This window comes from Chaetomium tenue (genome assembly GCF_020726465.1).
Source record: "Chaetomium tenue strain MPI-SDFR-AT-0079 chromosome Unknown F5144scaffold_4, whole genome shotgun sequence".
In the NCBI taxonomy this organism is placed as follows: Eukaryota; Fungi; Ascomycota; class Sordariomycetes; order Sordariales; family Chaetomiaceae; genus Chaetomium; species Chaetomium tenue.
Window position 1 is genome coordinate 943,032 of NW_027117332.1, and position 17,820 is coordinate 960,851.

The following is a 17,820-nucleotide window of genomic DNA, read 5'->3' on the forward strand; positions in this document are numbered from 1 at the left end:
TTGCCGTCCTCGTCCAAATCCCTCCCACTCGCCGCATCGCCGTCATCGAATACCCGTCGATTACTGAGCCCATGCTCTCTAATCATGTACCCCCCTTGGCCATCGAAGGGGAACCAATGACGGTGATGGGTTCCATCGCCTTCCCATCGTACTCGAAGCCCTCTGCCCCCACTTCCGTCGCCGATGCCAACGATCCGGCGTACGTCTCCCCTGACGACGTCGCCGGTGACGTTGGCTCGGAGATGGAGGTGGACGGCTAGACCATCCTCGGAAGGAGTGGGAGGGGAGGAGTGGGGAGCTGGGTTGTTGGGAAGGGCCAGGTGTGCCTGAAGGGCTTCTTTTTCCTTTTTTTTCTTTTTTCTATTCTTTGGCATTGACCGTGCTTGTTGCTTCTACCTGAGGGAGCATGAGTCGGAATCGTGGTCGCTGGTGAGTGTTTGTATCGGAGAGAGACGGGAGGCCAGTGACTTAATACACCGAGTTTGCGATGGGACGAGAATCTCCAACTCCGGCACCTCCGACGGCACCTCCGACAATGCCTACGGCCGGCCCGTGCCAAGGCCACCTCCGGACTCCCCGCAGCCGGCTACTAGGGAGGTTTATTTACTCCCTCACTTTCTTCCGAAAACCACAACTCCACGGAAGTCAGGTCTGCCTGCCGAGCAAAGTCCCCTCATTGCGAGAGATGAAGTTGCTCCCGCTTCGGACATTGGCAAGTGAGACACGACCCTGGTGCAGGAGGCTTGCTGCGGTTGCCATGCGGTCTGCATGGATCCAGGGGCCCCCTATTGGCTCGGAATCGTTCCTTGCATTCAACCCCAAGCGGCCATGTTGTTGGTCACGGCTTACAGGGGGAGAATGCCGGGGAGGGGACGGCTTACGGTTCGCAATTGGCAATGAACGGACAAGGTTCACATGCGGGAGGTTGCATTTTCGGCATGGTTGGTTCTTCAACACCATGCCATGATCAAGGATGCCCGGCAGCACTAGCTGGGGTTTTTCGGTAACCGGATGCGCGTCTTCCCCTCATGAGGGTAGTGCGCATTCAGAGCTAAATTGGGAGGAAGGAGGCCTATATAAGGTGCCGGCTTCCGAGGGCATGGATGGACAAGGAAGCAGCCTCTTGTCACCTTCCCCAAGCTGCTCCCTCAAGACACTTTTCACAGCCGCCAAAATGGCTTCTGCACTCCGGTCCACGGCGATCGCAGCCCTCTTGGCCGTGTTCGCCGACCACACCAGCGCTGCGGCCATCGCAGCAAAGTGTCCTACGCGCTTCGCGTGGGAAAATGCCCAACTGACGGACTCAACCGTCGCCAAAAGCGACCCCCTATTCAGCTTTGGCGACGCGGCGGCCACCTCCGACCTCAATGCCAAAAAAGAAAAGTGCCGAGCCATGCCCGGCGACGCCGCGTGGCCGTCGCAGCAGACCTGGGCCAAGTTCAACACGGCGCTCGGCGGTGCGCTCATCGAGACGGTGCCCCTCGCGGCGCCGTGCTACAGCAACCGGCCCGAGTACGACGCGGCCGCCTGCGCGGAGGTGACGGCAAAATGGGGCAGCCCCTACCTGCACGTCGACGACCCCACGTCGATTATGTGGCCGCTCTACCAGGGCCGGACGTGTCTGCCGACCGACGACCCGACCGCCAGCAACTGCACCCTGGGCGGCTACGCGGCCTACTCGGTCGCCGTGACCAAGGTCGAGCATATCCAGCTTGCGCTGAACTTTGCGCGCAACTCCAACCTCCGCCTGGTTGTGAAGAACACGGGCCATGACTTCGCCGACAAGTCTATCGGTGCGGGGGCGCTCTCGGTCTGGACGCACAAGCTTAAGGACATTGAGTTCTTGGCCGACTACAACTGCAGGGGATACAGCGGACCCGCGTTCCGGCTAGGCAGTGGTGTTGTGACGGAAGAGATCTACGCTGCTGCTGAAGAGCACGACGTCACTGTCGTTGGCGGCATGTGCCGGGTAAGTTGTTCATGCCTTGCCCCTCACGAGGCCGCTGACCACTAACATACCACCACAGACTGTGGGTATTGCCGGCGGGTACAGTGCCGGAGGCGGCCACTCGCCCATGGCGGCTCTCGTGGGCATGGCTGCTGACCAGATTCTGGAACTGAACGTGGTGCTGCCCAATGGGCGGTTCGTCAGGGCCAACGAGGATGAAAACCCGGACCTGTACTGGGCCCTCCGCGGTGGCGGTGGCAGTAAGTTTGCCCTATCTCTGCTTGTCAGAAGATTCCCGTTATTAACTCGAGTACAGGCACATACGGTGTAGTGACGTCGATCACTATCCGGGCTTACCCCAAGGTGCCCACTACCACCATGACTTACTCGTATACCACCGGCCCCGACGTTTCGCCCGACACCTTCTTCGATGCCCTCGGCGCCTACATGACCTACTTCGACACCTTCACCTCCGCGGGCGCGTTCGGCTACTTCCTCGTGAGGAGAACAAGCCCCAACGAGTTCAGCTTCAACATGATGCCCATGTGGGGCGCCAACATGACGAAGCCGGAGTTCACCTCGCTCGTCACGCCTTTCCTCGACGACCTGGCCAACCTGGGCATCGCCATCACTCCCGTCATCAAAGACTACCCGACCATGTACCAGGCCTACACCGACACCTTCCCCAACGGGGAGGGCGTCGGCGGCTCCACCAGCCACGCGGCCTCGCGGCTCTTCCCCAAGGAGAACTTCGAGGCGGCCAAGCTGGGCGACACGCTCGCGGCGGTGCGGCACGCGGTCGAGGGCGGCGGCACGCTGGTGGGCTACAACATCCGGTCGGCGCCGAACCCGGGCGCCAAGCAGGACAACAGCGTCAACCCGGCGTGGCGCAAGGCCAAGGGCTTCTTCATCCTCAGCGCGGGGTGGCCGGCCGGCTCGACCGACGCCGTGATCCAGCAGGCCAGCGAGACGCTGACCAACGACTGGATGGCGCGCTGGCGCGAGGTGTCGCCCGGTGCGGGCTCGTACATGTCCGAGGGCGACATCAACGAGCCCGACTTCCAGCAGGCCTTCTATGGTGCGCACTATGACCGCCTGCTCAAGCTGAAGAAGAAGTACGATCCAACGGGTCTGTTCTATGCCCCGACGGCGGTCGGCTCTGAGGATTGGTATGTAACGGACCAGCTGCCGTGGATCCCGACACAAAATGGGCGGCTTTGCCGGAAGGTGTAGGTAGCCGCGTACATCCTTGTTTAGTACGACTACCGGGTGGGTATGTGACACTATACTCGAATTATTGTAAATAGTTCAATAATGTTGTGCAAACCATGAAGGAGTCACGAGTCTGTGATCATGTCATAACCTAGTTGATGAAGTGTGTGTGAATAATAGGCAATGGTTCAGCTCGGAAGTCACAGGACTCACGGTTGGCTTTATTTTCGCGAAGTGGCCGAAGGAAAATCAAAGATCCAAGAAATACACAAAACGAACACGGAAGAGGACAATGTAGTGAACTTGGGCGGGCTTGGTTTCACGGACGGGAGCAAACACAGAATGGGAAAAATGAAAATGCGGCCTTTCGCTCCTTCCTGCGTTTCGATGTCCCCGAAACACACTCATTTTACTGGCAATTTCTGCTTTTAGTTGCTCACGCTTAAACCCTACCGATCCCACCTATTGCTATTTCTACATCGGCAGTTAATATATTCACCTCCTCCCATCCTCGCCCCAACCTTACTGAGTGTTGGAAATCACCGTCAGCATGGTCGACCCCGACCCATTCGTGAGCAATGGCACCTGCTACTATGCAGCAAGAACTTTTATGGTCGGCGTACTCATCCCCTACGGAAATGTGGCATTCGGTAATATTCACTGCTGTCAAAAAGGCGACCACTGCCTCGAGGAAGGCGCCTGCTACAACGAAGAATATGGCACAACCTACTTGGCCGGATGCACCGACCTATATTACGAGGACGCAAGCTGCCCTGATAAGAAGTCGTACCGCGGTATGACGATGACGACGATGCCCACAAGTTATGGAATTGCATGACTGACGAGAAACCACAACCAGACTACCCCTGGGCAGGCTTGATCTACTGCGGATTCGATCAATGGTGCGTATCACTTATCAATATCATAGCTTATAGTTCCCCTCGGTTTCTCGGGCCAGCTATAGCACCTAGACAACACTAATTTAACGGCCAATCAATAAGGGTGGCCTGCGAAGAAGAAGGCGCGCCGACTAATATCAGAGAAGGCGACGAGTGCAGCTGTCCCTCCGACGACGATTCCATCGCCTTCTATGCCCCATCCATCATCCCCGGCATCGGGGTTCTGCCGACCGAAACAGGAGGCACGATCGAGTGGTCCTCAGGCCACCTGCCAACCACCACCCAGTCCAAGTCAACCTTCACAACCACCACCACCGACTCTTCCACCACCATAACCTCCCCCCCGAGCCCCATCCCAACCAACCCATCGACCGACTCCAACCAAAACAACAACCCCACCACCAGCAGCCTCAGCACGGCCGCAATCGCAGGCATCGCCACGGGCGCCTCCATCGGCGCCATCCTCCTGCTCGGCGCACTATCCGCCCTCTGGCTGGTCTTCCGCCGCCGCCGCAACAGCAGTGGCAATGACAAGAACAAGAACCAAGATAACAACACCAACAACGGCACACTCCCCGGCGCAGAGACGGGTACCGTCCCGGCCCTGCCGCCGCATGCTGGCGCTGATAAGTCGCCCCCCCTGGCTGAGATGCCCTCGCCGGAGGTGCCGCAGTTGGCGTTTTCGGAACTGTCTGGTGCTGGGGGTGGTGGGGGTGGTGGGGGTGGGGCGTGGGTGGCCAGGCCCGAGTTGCTGGGCGATGTGTCGCCGCCTGTGAGCCCGCCGCTGAGTCCGCCGGGCAGTGGGCTGGGGAGTGGGTTGGGGAGTGGGTTTGCTACTCCTGTTGCCGGGGGTTGGGGGGTGCAGAGTGGTGGGTTTGGTGGGTTCGGTGGGCAGCAAGGGTATTATATGGCTATGTCGCCGGGTGAGCATGGCCAATATGGTTATTATATGCCCCAGGGTGGTCAAGGTCAGCCAGCGTATCATGTGGCCCAAGGTGACCATGGTCAGCAACCCTATCCCATGGCTCAGAGTGATCATGGCCAGCAAGCCTATCATATGGCTCAGGGCGATCATGGTCAGCAACCCTATCATATAGCGCAGGGTGAGGTACAGGGTCACAGGCCCCCGACAGCGGAGGGTTCTAAGACAGGTCAGGAGGGTGCGTCGGAGTTGCCTGCGTGAGGGAAGAGGCGGGTATGGTAGTTAGGCGCTGGGCCGATCTGCGGTTGTATGTCAATTGTTACATGTCAAGATGAGATGTTGAAGTAGGATTTGTGAGTTTGCTTTATTCAGCAGTTTGATTCAGGTCTGGGTAGTCGGCCCAGAGGTTGTAGGCTTGCTCGCCGTGGCAAGGAGGAGAGAAAGAGCGATCTAAACGACCTTTATCTGTTATTCACCAAGGAGTTTTGATTGAAGTTGTCCCAGGCCTAGGGAAGATGTTTAATAGCTCTTCCCCGTGCGCCGCAAATTCAAGGAAACAGTAAAGGAAATACGGTAATACCTAGGTGCTGGTAGAGGAGTTGGGCGAGGACGTCCTCCTTGACACTTTCCACCAACACTCTACTTCTCAAGCGGCATTCTCTCGATGTCAGGGTCTGCCAGACACGTTTCAAAGGTTTTTATGAAGCGGGGCTAGAGCGGCTTGTACTCTGGATCGGTAGGTGGTGGGTTTCCCGGAGATAGAGATTAGGGTACTGTACCTCGGTACCTAGAGGCAGTTTAGTGATATTCTATACTTTACCTCCAACATAACTCGATGGATTATCCGTTTCTGGCCTGTAATCCACCCGTCTTGGGCGCTATACCACTCTAATACGTCCAATCCACATCGAATTAGCAGGGACCCATTCAGCTGCGCCGCTCTTCTGCAGGCGGGAGTATAGCCTTGCGGCGCACAGCGGGATCCCCGCTTGGCCCCCAAACTCTCTAACCCCTCAGCTCGGCGGCTCTTCCTGTTTTTCTTGCATTTTCATGGACATGGTTTGAGTCGTCTTCATTCTGTTTCAGGCACCAAGCACGGCTTTAAGGTCTTTACCGTTATGATGGCGTTTGAGCCGCCCTCGTCCCGCGAGGACTTCGAGATCGCCGTGGTCTGCGCTCTGCCTCTGGAGCTCGATGCCGCGGTGGCTGCGCTGGATCAAGCGTGGCCCGACGATGTTGGCTCAAGGCTGGGGAAAGCGGCCGGAGACCACAATTACTACGTCTACGGGCGGATGGGGCCGCACAATGTCGTGCTCACCTCGCTGCGCATCCGAGCAGGCCAGCCCACCATGGGCAAAGTCAACGCGGCCATCGTGGCGAGTAATCTAGATCTCAGCTACCCAGGCCTGAGCCTTGTCTTGCTGGTGGGCATCTGCGGCGGCGTGCCCAAGGTTGGGGACAAGGAGATCTTGCTGGGTGACGTCGTCGTCAGCAGTTCGGTGGTGCAGTATGACTTCGGAAGACAATATCCCCATGGGTTCGAGCGAAAGAGCGGGCCCCAGAACAGCCTGAGCGCCCCGGTCAAGGGGAATGCAAGCGTCCTCTCTCACCTGAGCATGGAGTTCGGGAGAGAGAGGTTGCAGGCGAGGACGGCGACTTTCCTGAAGGCGATACAGGCACACCACACAAAGTTTGCCTTTCCCGATCCGGCGTCCGACAGGCTGTTCCACTCTCACTACCGCCACATACACCATATCGAACACGACTGTAAATGCCAGCCGCACAACGAGGATTCGGACGAGGCGTGCAAGGAGGCCATGGAAAGCGCTTGCGACAAGCTGGGATGTGATGCCAGCTACTTGGTTGAGAGGGAGCGGGTCGCGGCACGGCTGGAAGCTGCTGCCTCTGGCACAGAGCTTGATGCCGATGTGTTTCAGCCGGCCATTCATGTTGGCGAGGTGGCTACAGGCGACACGGTCATGAAGTCAGGGGTTGGGCGGGATACCATCGCCAAGCGGGAGAACGTCATCGCCTTTGAGATGGAGGCAGCCGGCATTTGGGAGCAGGTGCCCTGTCTTGTAGTCAAGGCGGTGTGTGACTACGCTGACAGTCACAAAAACAAGAGCTGGCAAACCTATGCAGCCGCGACGGCCGCGGCAGCGGCCAAGGGCATTGCCATGCTGCATACGCCATCGGACAAGGCGATACGCAGGGCCATAGATACCTCCCGGCCAGAGTCCATCTTGCCCTTTATGCCGGATCCACACTTCGTTGGAGGGACAGAAATCTTTACGTGGCTGAGCGATATGTCACGGCGAGGGGGGGAGCGCGTGGCCCTGGTTGGCCTCGGGGGCATCGGGAAGTCCCAGCTCGCCATCCAGTTTGCCCACGCGATCCGCAACAAGTCTCACGTTTTCTGGGTCAACGCAAGCACATGGAAAACATTCGAGTCATCGTACCATGACATCGCCGAGAGATTGGGTCTCACCACGCCCGGCCGGAGAGATTGGCCCACTGACACGCTTCGCAAGGTTGGAAACTGGCTCGGCCGCGAGGAAAACGGCCGGTGGACCGTCATCCTGGACAACTTTGACGATGCCTCGATCCTCCCCGCCGACGACCCACACCTGACGCAACTGCTGCCACAGACGAGCCACGGCTTTGTTCTGATAACGTCCCGCACCTCGACGGCCGCTGACAAGCTGACCGGGAGCTCCTTCGAGAACCTGCGCCAGGTGCCTCCCATGGGCGAGGAGGAAGCCCTGGAGCTCTTCCAAAACAAAATCTCCAACAGGAACGCCTTTGTGGAGAGGGAGGCCCGGGAGCTGGTCAACCTGCTCGGCTGTGTACCCTTGGCCATCTCCCAGGCCACAGCCCACATCAACCGCCCCGCCGCTCGGATGTCGGTCAGGGGCTACGCCGACATATTGCGCGGCGGGGATGTGCAAAAGAGCATGAAGCTGCTCAGCACCGAATACCAAGAGCGCCGCCGGTACGCAGGGGCATCCAACGCCATCCTGACCACGTGGCTGGCGACGCTGGACAAGATCCAGCGCGAGCAGCCCAGAGCAGCCGATCTCTTATCGCTGATGAGCTTCTTCGACCCCCGATCCATCCCGGTGCGGTTTCTCAAGAGTGCATACGACTATAACGCTCAAAGTCTACTGTCGGCAAAGAACAGCGACGCGTTGTCCCTCACAAGGGTAAAGGCAAAGCTCTGGGAGATGTGGCACAAGGGCACCTACCACTGGAACCTAGTTCCCGACTACAACTCGCGCCTGTGGACTGAGTGGGTTAAGATGGAGCCCGGCTCCAAATACCGCGGGAAGTTTCAGTTGCCAATAGGCGTGTTCGCGACGGGGGCGGAGAACAAGCGGCTGGCCAAACTCGAGGCCAAAGGCATCGTGTTTCCCTTCACCTTGCTTGGCCACGCGCAAGCACACGACGACGACGACGTCGACGACGACGACAGCGGCAGAGCCAATGACACTGCCGAGGCTGGCACGGACGAGAAACTGGCAGCGGATCTTGAGACCTTGATGGGCTACTCTTTAGTGACTCCGAGCACCGTCGAGGGCGTGCTCAAGATGCACCCCCTAGTGCGCACCTGCATCCACATGTGGTTGACGCGGGCTGGCCAACTAGCCCAGTGGAAGAAGCGCTCTATGCTCGCCATGACCGTCTGCCGAGAGGGCCCCGACAGCCTCGGCATCCACATCGAGCCGCTCATTCAGGAGGAGCCCGGGCCCGACGACGCGTTTGGGGCGCACGTCTGGGTGATACTCGCCGACCGTGTGTGGCGCACCGAGAACAACCTTGACGCCGCCGAGAAGCTGATCGACCGAACGATCGCCGTGGCCAACAAGGCGATGGGACCTCAGCACAGCGTGACGCTCAGGTGCCTGGCAAACAGGGCGGAGTCTCTGTGCGAGCGCGAGAAGTACGATGAGGCGACGACTTTGTGCGATGACATATGCGATCGGGCCGCCAAAGTCTCGTATGTTGGCTTGGACGCCGTCTACCGCAGCATGTCGATCCGCGCATCCATCCTTCAGAAACGAGGACGCTTTGCCGAGGGCGAGAAGGAGATCCGAACCATGATGGAGCAAATAAACAAGGTGTATGCTGAGGGAGACGACAGAACACTCGGGTACTTGGTTCGCCACGTAATTGCCATGGTGCAGGCCGACATGTTCCAGGAGGCTGGCGACCTCGCCGTCAAGTTAATCCGAGAGCACTGGGTCAACAAAAACGGAAATGGCCCCATCCGCACGGCCATCCACATCATGGGCGGCGAGATCTCAACGGTGGCACGAGGCAAAGAAGGAGAAGAAATCGACGAGTTGCTCCGCCGAATCGTCGAAGCGGTTGAAAGGGTCCCCGAGACTTGCGGCGTGTTCCCATACAATAGGTGTGATACATTCCATATAACTCGCTTCAGATGCCTTCGCAGCCAGGGCAGAGACGAAGAAGCGGTGGCCACCATGGAGAGGGGCATTGAGCTAGCGGCCAGCGCGATACCTCTTCCAAGCCTGGAGCCGCCAGGACTTGCCGAGGATTACCTAGAAGCACAAGATCAGGATGAGAAAACACGGCAGAGCATGCTGCGGGAGATCATCAAAAACCTCGATGGTAGGTCCGGGGAGGCGTTTTACGACAGCATGGCCAACGTCGCGCGGCGCTTGTACGTGCAGGGCCGATCCGACGAAGGCGCAATGCTGCTTGACGCCGCAGCCGGCCACATCAAGGTGTCGCACGGCCCAGATTCCATCGATGCGAAGGGGCTCGCCAATCTGAAGGGAGAACTGCAGGGCTGGCAACAGTTCAAGGCAAGCAACGTGTCCGTTAATTCTGTGTCGGAGGAACTATCCCAGACCTCAGTCTAGCACTAGTCGGTTCCAGTTGTTACTGTACTTCCAGTTGGGTAGCGTGGCCAGGAGCTCCGCAGAAGCCGCCTCTGAGAAGGATAGAAGAGTAGAAGAGGTGAATCAGAATTCAGAAGTAGAGAGTAAAGGGGGAAACCCCCGAAAAGAGAGAAGGCAAGAGGGAATGGCCGAAAGTGGTAAACTTACCGCTATCGCGATGTAAATAGCTTCAATTACGACCTGTTGTAGTCGTTTGAAGCAAGCTCCGTGGGCAAAAAAAGCCAAACTCCAAGTGTGGGTGCCGACTGCTTGGGTCCTTTGCAATGGAAGTTCGTTTTTTTTTTTTGGCCAGAGGGTGCCTGGGCACCTGCCCGCAAAATTTACAAGCGGTGTTGCCGTGCCAAGACGGACAAGGCGTTTGCACCACACAGCAGCATTCCACATTTTCAGCCCTAAAAGTTATGTTGTAGTTATTGCCAAGTTCCAGCGGCTGTTACCCGCCGCCAATCCCATTCCCATCAACACATCCCACGTCACCTCACAGGCACAGGGGCTGGAAACATAATCTGTGGATTCTTTCTTGGACCAAGCTCCCCTAATTATGTAGTAGTGCATCTAAGATTCACAAATCTTCGAATCGACTGCAACAGCTATAGTGGGGCCATTTCCAACCCTCACATGGAAGTCAACCCTCACAAGTCAACCCTCACAAAACAACCCTCTCTAGTTAGCTGCCATCAACCCTCGCATATCACGGCCACCCTCCCTCAACACTCAATGCTCTGACGAGGATCCTAGCACAAATTAGCCCGCCAGCAGAACCTGGACGATGCGTCTTCGTAGCACCCGAGGTGTGAGAAAACGCTACGTCGAAGAAGAACCCACCACTTTTGACGATGAAGATGAACCTATTTCCGTCCCCGACGACCAGTCCAAGGATGACGACGACTTCGATGAGCAATTAGAGGCACCCCAAGCCGAGGACGACGACAGGGAAGCCGATGGTGATGCGACAAGTGATGACGACGATGCCGTTCCAGACCCCGGGGGGGGTGCCACCACCGAGGCAAAAACTGACCCAGGCCAGCCTACCAAAAAGCAGCGCAACACGGGGGCCGGCATGATCCAAAGCCGCAAAACCTTCCACGACATCCCCCACTACCCCCTAGAGACACGCATCGTCACGCGTGTCTACGCCGGGCCACTGCGCCGCTATGCCCGGTACAGCGCCCTCCGCGACGCCATGTACGGCCCGGAGTACGCGCGCATCAAGGTCATCTGGGACCTCGAGATCCGCTGGGCCGACTTCCCCGTCCTGCCCCCGAGACTGCCGCCCGACCACCAGCACGGCGTCCTGCCGAGCCCCTGGTTGCCAAGCGGCCACGAGCGCGGCCAGGAGAAGAGAGCCTTCCATTGGTACGACGACGTTCAGATCAGTGCCCCCGAGCTTCAGCGGTCCCGCGTGCTCGCCCCTGAGGAGGGCCAAAGGTTGGTCCCTCAGGTCGAGGGTGATATTGTCACCCTCGTTGGGCCCTGGGACAGGCAAAAGGAGGTTAGGCTTGGCCAGGGTGAGGGTCTGTCGACTTCGCCGTCGGGGTTGCCGGTGGATGACCCAGACGCCTCAAGTGACAGGACGCCAAGCGGCTGGACGCTGAATGTGGGCGGCATCCCGCTCGCCATGTCGTGGGCAGCGTTGTCCCGTGAGGATATCCAGGTTCTTGCCGTGGCGACAATACCCTTCTCCGACCAGGAGCCGGTCCCCCGTGAGGAGTTGGACGAGGAGATGGCTTCGAGACAGACAGGGTGTATTCAGCTCTGGGAACTCGTCCCGGAGAAGATTCCCGGGAAGCTCGCCTCCCCTTCTGCACGACCTCCGAGGTTACTCAGTGTCAAGTGCTTTGACTGGGGCAGGCCGAAACGGCTGGCTTTCTGCCCGGTCCCGCTCGACTCTTCCGATCTCTATGGGTTGCTCGCTTTCCTAAACGATGACGGAAGCGTCCGCGTTATTGACGCCAAGGTTGTCGGTGATGAAGACGCCCCCCTCTACGGTACGTCGATGCGGCCGGGCCCATGTTCCCCGCTAACTTCGCACAGAATGGATAGACGCGCCCATGGTAACTCTTGGCCTGACAGAAGACTACGACGTCAGCGTGACCTGCCTAACGTGGGTGAATACGAACCGCATCTCCCTGGGCCACTCGGACGGCTCCATCACCCTGTGGTCCATTTACCCGCGCCAGCTGTTGCAGCGCGTGGGCGCCCACACCACTAACGTTATCGACATCTGCTCGGCCTACCCCTCGAACCCCTACCTCGTCGCATCCATCCCGGTGGGCGGCTGCGCGACCCTCACGGACCTGTCCCAACCGAGCTCCGAGGTCACCTATTTCCCCGTGCCCGCCATCAGCTTCCAGCCAAACCTGCTCTGCTGGAACGAGTCCATGCAGGGCTTCATGGCGCTTTACCCGTCGTCGACCCCCAACACCACCATCGCCTTCCTCCACTACCGCTACTTCTGCCAAGCACGCAGCATCACCACGGGGCCCAACACCCTCACCTGTGTATCGTCGGGGGCGACGCACCCCTTCGTCCTGGTCGGCTGCGCGGACGGCTCGGTGTTCTCGTGCAACGCGCTGCAGAAGCTGTTCAAGCAGAAAGGCGAGCCTCTGCGCAAGCTTAAGATTTTTGAGCACGAGTACAGGCCCATTGACCAGGAGGCTCCAGGTCAGCCCGGTGGGTCGGGGCTGAGGGGCGCGGCGAGGATTCTGCAGGGCTTCCTCCCGGAAGAGAACGATGATCCGAGGACGGAGAAGCGGAAGGAGATGGATAGGAAGAAACGAGCGGCCAAAAAGAAAAAGGCCGCGAGGAAGAAGGCTGGTGACGAGGCTGAAGACCGCGAGGCCGAGCTTGACGAAAAGCTCGCGTCCCGGGTGATCATCCACGAGCCGCTAACCCGCGTGACGACTATCCTGTGGAATCCCAACGTGCAGTTTAGCTGCTGGGCGGCGTGCGCCATGGCCTCGGGCCTGATCAAAGTCATGGATCTCGGGGTAGAGTGATGGCCCCTGCCGTGAGGTCAGCATCTCCAGCAAATCAACAAACCAGCTTGCTAGCTTTATGACCATCACAGGCGTCAAACACAGCCCGCAAGTCAACCAGGAGATCTTGTACGTCTATTCTTCTATAAACCGGTCTATATTGCCCGCCATTCAACACTGTGACCCAAGGACGCTGTGGTGATAGTCAAACGCCTTAGCCATGCCATACACGTGTGAGGCTGCCGCCAGCAAAACACAAACGTGGAAGATCTGGTGTGAGCTTCCCCAGATGTCAAAAGCGCCAGGGTACTTGCGCTCTGGGAAGCGGACCTGCATCACACGTTAGCAACCATGTACCTCGCGGCTCGCCGGCAACCTTCAAGATACTTACCCCATACAAGAAGGCACCAAAGATATACAGGCCGCCCTCGAGGATGATCCAGCTGAGCCCCATCCTCTCATCAAGCTCCTTGTACCCGTAGATGCTCAGGGCATGCAAGATGGGCACAACGCCCGACGACCCCAGCCCAACAAACATCAGCGCCCTATACGGCCGCCACGCCGGCGTGCGGAAGTGCTCAAACCACGACACCACCAAGCACCCCAACCCAAGCAGCGCAATCTACCACCCCGCCGTCAGCACATCACATCACCCCACAAGACAAACAACCAACCAAGCACACAGGAGAACTCACCGCGCCCAAATACCCCGTCAGCCACGCGGGCCTACAAAAAAACCCATACCACAACGCCGGCACAAAACTCCCCACCACCAAACACACAATCCCCGAATAATCCATCTTATTCCCCCACCTCGCCACCCCCTCACTATGATTACACACCGCATGATACACCGCACTCATCCCCAAACACCCCACCGCCCCCCCCAAAAAACACCCCCACACCACCGCATCCGCCGCGCTAGCGGTCTCATACCGCGCCCCCCCCAGCAGCACCACCCCGCCCACCCAAAAGAACCATGCCGCGGTGAGCGCGCCGAGGAGGTGCGTCCAGATGTTGACGCTCTCGTTGTGCAGGTGGAAGAGGCTGCGGAAAGAGAGGAGCAGGGAGTAAGAGGTCGGCCGGTAGCCGTGCAGGATGGAGGGGTTGTCGCGTCGCCAGGGGGGGAGCGCGTCCCAGGGGAGGAGCGCGTTCCAGGGGAGGGTGGTTGATAGGGTTGGGGAGGTGGTGGTTTGGGGGGGTCCTGGGATGGGGGGTTGTCGCTGCCGCTGCCGGAGCTCCCGGGGTCCCGGGTCGGGGCCGCGGTGGGGGGCGGTGGTGGTGCTGCCGGTGGTTGGCGGCATGGTGGATGGATGCTGGGTTGGGCGATGATTGGCCGGGGAAGTCCTTTTGTTTTATGGCGGCGTGACTAGTGAATGTGCAAATGCAAGACCTCCTTCTACTTGTTGCGTCGTGCTGGTGTTCGTTGGTGTGTTGGTGTTTGGTGGTGAATTAATCCTGCTGTTGTTGGCCTTCCGCGGCGGGCTTTTGTGGATTATTGCGCCCCTACAAAGTATGCTTCCCAACAACGGCAGGATCAATCCCCATTCCCTGCGGCTTTGCCCTTTTTTTGTTGGGACTCCTGTCATCACAAGCAGGAAGGAGGTTTCCACTTCGCTGCTTGGCCGAGGTACGTTGGAGGCACCTGTCAGCACCTGACAGCCGTCTGAAATCTGCTGCTAGGGTTGTCTGCTGCCAGTGCCAGGGCCAGTGCCTGAGTCCTCAACACCAACTCGCGATGATCATCGCCCCATTCCTTCATCCTTCCATCTCATCGGCACTTCGTCTATCTCAATCGACTGCGTCGACCGTTGCCAAGACCCGATCTTCCAATTTTTTGCCGTGGCCATGACGGGATTTTCCTTTCACATGCAAATGCGATCTTCCTCCTCCGCCGTTGCAGACTTGCCGTGTCGAGCTGCAGGTTGCGTTGATGGATGATGGTGTCCTCAATCAACTCCGAAGGAATTTTCACTCCGCGGCCGATGGCTTGATCAATCGGGTTATCACAACCCCTGCCGCCGGAGCACATTCCTGAGACCCGACCCGGTACAACACCACAATTCGGCAGAGATGGCGGGCAACCTTCAAGTGAAGCCGCACAAGGGCCGAACGTCAACGTTGCGCCTGGTCCCTGACAGATCTCCCGCAGATGCCGAATAGGGTTGTGGCCCCAGACGAGGCCCAGCCGTCCACGGCGGGTCTGTGTCCTCATTCCCGGAACTGGATCGACCTGGAACCGCTTATCACCATGCCCAAGACTCCAGATACCCGGGTCACCCAAGTGCTCGACCAACTTTATTTCTATTCTTGGAGCTTTCTTCTAACCTCGCATGTCTCTGCAGCATCAAACACCTCAACGACACTCTACCGTGTACGACAAGTGTCAACTAAAGTAGAGGCGGAGAGAACGATAGCGAGAGGACCTGGACCCGGATAAAGTGCTGGCTGGTGCTGGTGCCAGAACGCGCAGCGGCCACTCACGACGAAGGCAGCATCTCGCCGAGTCGAGACTTACCTCGGTCGCGCCGCAACTCCGGCGAGCTTCAGAGCTGTCGCTGTCAAGCTCTCTGGCCAGGCTGTCCCTAATACGACCATGGCAGTCCGCGCCGAGCTTCGAATACAACTCCAGAATCGCATCCAAGCCATGGGGCCAAACCATATTGGCTCCCCGTCAAACTGCAGCAATATCGCCGCGCATCCGTGCTCGTTGGTGAACCAGGGAACGAGCAATGGCCTAATTCCCCGTGGGTAATGCGAACCTGGGACAAAATGCAAAACACCACGTTGGTCCAAAAATAGCCAGACTTGACAATTCCGCACCTCAGTTCCAACGGACTCGGTTTATCGCGGCCCTGCACCGCCGTCGACCCAAACTGGCTGGTTCGAGCTGCGGATATAGGCACAATTCTGAGGGTGCAACCTTAGTTTTGGCTCGCCTACTAACCGCCAAACTCTGGGCGTCACCGAGACTGGCCGAAGGAGGCCGGCGGCCACCGTCAGGGTCCCGGATAAATATGCCGAGCCATATCATAACTTTGGGTCTTGCCCTCGCGCTTTCATCTATTCCATATTGCACAGAGATTGTCGCCACCAAACAAACCATCGTGATGCGGCCGGTCCATGTCACCATTTCTCACGCTATCGTGTTGCGAGCCGGCCGATGCGCCATGTCAAAAATGCTAACTTCTATAAATATTCTAGCTAGTGGCAATGGCAACGACGGGAGCAGATTGCAGTGCATATGACAGGTGGTGAGAGACGACGAAGTCTATATCAACAACACGGAACCCACCGATATCTCAAGTGACCCGACCCCATTATTCCACCACGGGCCCCCGCTACCACGAAATCACCCCTGAGCAGACGCATTCCACACCGCAACCATGGTTGGATCCGCCCTTGCCCTGTCTCTCATCGGCCTCAGCGCCGTTCAGGCCCTGCCCACAGCGAAAACCATCGAGGAGCGGCAAATCTGGATCGGACCTGGGTCCGGCGTCCTCATCCCCGGCCCGGGTGAGCTGCCTCCCTGCCTGACGGACCAGCCCCTCCAAGGACAGCCGCCCTGCCTCCTCCCTCCCATCGTCGGCCCCATCAACCCGAGCACCAAGAGGGAAGTTGGGAAGCGGCAAATCTGGATCGGACCCGGGTCCGGCACCTTCATCCCCGGCCCGGGTGAGCTGCCTCCTTGCCTGGTCGACCAACCCCTCCAAGGGCAACCTCCCTGCCTCCTCCCGCCCATCGTTGGCCCCATCGTACCGAGCACGAAGGCGAAGCGGCAAATTAGCATTGGGGATGGCACAGGCGTCTTCATCCCCGGCCAGGGCGAGGTGCCCACCTGCTTGACCGATGTCCCTCTCAACGAGCAGCCCCCATGCATTCTGCCGCCTATCGTGGGCGGGATTGAGCCAAGCACCAAGAAGCGCGGATTTGTTCTCCCGCCCGACGCCACCACGAACCCCAAGCAGGTCATCATCACCCTCGAGAAGGAGCTCATCCGGCTGCAGAACAAGAAGAACAAGACCCAACAAGACCGCGACGACATCGCCGCCATCAAGGCTGCCCTGAAGTTCCTCGCCGGCATCACCAACATCTCGGCGCCCCCCGGAACCGGCTCCACCTTCACCCCCGGCAAGCGCGGCTTCACCCTCCCGTCCGACGCTCTCACCAACACGAAGGAGGTCATCAAGACCCTGGAACGGGAGCTCATCCGGCTGCAGAACAAGAGGAACAAGTCCGCCGAAGACGTCGACGACATCGAAGCCATCAAGGCCGCCCTGTACTACCTGGCCGGCATCACCAACATCTCGGCGCCCCCCGGCACCGGCTCGACCTTCACCCCGGGCAAGCGCGACGGCGGCTCTTTCGTGCAGTGCCCCAACCTCAACGGCGCCCAGATCGCCCTCGAGACCCTCATGCACAAGGACAAGCACACGCCCGAGGAGGCCATCATCATGGAGAAGCTGGCCGCCTTCCTCAAGAGCTGCGGCATCATCATCGTCAAGTCGCCCGATGGCACCTTCACCACCATCAAGCCCTCCGACTAGAGCGTCGTCGTGGGCTGGTTTGGCGTCGCCAACTTGGGGACCGCCTCCCGGGCATGGCTCACGCTACCGCCTGGGGTGGGGTGGTGTGGTTGGTGGATGGGGAGAGTGATGATATCCTGGTAGAGGAGATGGTGCTCGGCTCTGGGCGGGCTGAGGCAAAAAAACCCCTTCTTCCTCTCGTTAATCTTGTCTTATTTCTTATTTCTGTTCCCTTACCCCCTGTACTGTGTATCTCCTTTCGCGCTTCTCGCGTCAGAGTATCAAAGGCTTGATTGACTGACCAAACCGTTTTTTCCAAAAAGAACTTGTCCCACTTGCATCGTGCTGTCGCCTCGCTGTGTTGTTCATGCTCTGCCACCCAAAGATCTGCAAACCCTGAACCCTCCCCG

At 58.7% G+C, this 17,820-nt stretch overlaps 6 protein-coding genes across 6 annotated transcripts; 5 read left to right on the top strand and 1 right to left on the bottom strand.

The window, feature by feature from the left end:
- Positions 1–1,174: 1,174 nt before the first annotated feature.
- F5144DRAFT_489302 (uncharacterized protein) lies at positions 1,175–3,181 on the top strand (the record flags this gene model as incomplete). The annotated part of the gene is made up of 3 exons (XM_066785721.1): positions 1,175–1,969; positions 2,028–2,208; positions 2,265–3,181. The coding sequence occupies 3 exons, from the start codon at positions 1,175–1,177 to the stop codon at positions 3,179–3,181; spliced, it is 1,893 nt and encodes a 630-aa protein (XP_066642663.1).
- A 529-nt stretch (positions 3,182–3,710) lies between these two features.
- Positions 3,711–5,671, top strand: F5144DRAFT_648306 (uncharacterized protein; the record flags this gene model as incomplete). Its single annotated transcript, XM_066792950.1, has 3 exons — positions 3,711–3,954; positions 4,020–4,062; positions 4,162–5,671. The coding sequence occupies 3 exons, from the start codon at positions 3,711–3,713 to the stop codon at positions 5,240–5,242; spliced, it is 1,368 nt and encodes a 455-aa protein (XP_066642664.1). The 3' UTR covers positions 5,243–5,671.
- Positions 5,672–5,941: 270 nt separating this feature from the next.
- Positions 5,942–10,305, top strand: F5144DRAFT_571399 (uncharacterized protein). The gene has a single exon (XM_066788828.1). The coding sequence runs from the start codon at positions 6,100–6,102 to the stop codon at positions 9,865–9,867; it is 3,768 nt and encodes a 1,255-aa protein (XP_066642665.1). The 5' UTR covers positions 5,942–6,099; the 3' UTR covers positions 9,868–10,305.
- A 219-nt stretch (positions 10,306–10,524) lies between these two features.
- Positions 10,525–13,136, top strand: F5144DRAFT_221466 (uncharacterized protein). The gene is made up of 3 exons (XM_066783140.1): positions 10,525–10,572; positions 10,645–11,894; positions 11,941–13,136. Exons 2-3 carry the CDS (start codon positions 10,676–10,678, stop codon positions 12,903–12,905), a joined length of 2,184 nt encoding a protein of 727 aa, XP_066642666.1. The 5' UTR covers positions 10,525–10,572; positions 10,645–10,675; the 3' UTR covers positions 12,906–13,136.
- Positions 13,056–14,916, bottom strand: F5144DRAFT_592525 (hemolysin-III related-domain-containing protein; the record flags this gene model as incomplete). The annotated part of the gene is made up of 4 exons (XM_066790369.1): positions 13,056–13,214; positions 13,276–13,506; positions 13,580–14,088; positions 14,790–14,916. The coding sequence occupies 4 exons, from the start codon at positions 14,914–14,916 to the stop codon at positions 13,056–13,058; spliced, it is 1,026 nt and encodes a 341-aa protein (XP_066642667.1).
- Positions 14,917–16,270: 1,354 nt separating this feature from the next.
- On the top strand, positions 16,271–17,431 carry F5144DRAFT_489360 (uncharacterized protein; the record flags this gene model as incomplete). Its single annotated transcript, XM_066785724.1, has 1 exon — positions 16,271–17,431. One exon carries the CDS (start codon positions 16,271–16,273, stop codon positions 17,429–17,431), a length of 1,161 nt encoding a protein of 386 aa, XP_066642668.1.
- Between the last annotated feature and the right edge of the window lie 389 nt (positions 17,432–17,820).

What these genes read in the sequence shown, in the direction of transcription:
- F5144DRAFT_571399 (XM_066788828.1), top strand. Translation starts at nt 6,100, where the DNA reads ATGATGGCGTTTGAGCCGCCCTCGTCCCGCGAGGACTTCGAGATCGCC.
- F5144DRAFT_221466 (XM_066783140.1), top strand. Translation starts at nt 10,676, where the DNA reads ATGCGTCTTCGTAGCACCCGAGGTGTGAGAAAACGCTACGTCGAAGAA. An exon ending in TGAAGACGCCCCCCTCTACG is followed by an intron (nt 11,895 to 11,940) that starts GTACGTCGATGC and finishes AACTTCGCACAG; the next exon opens with AATGGATAGACGCGCCCATG.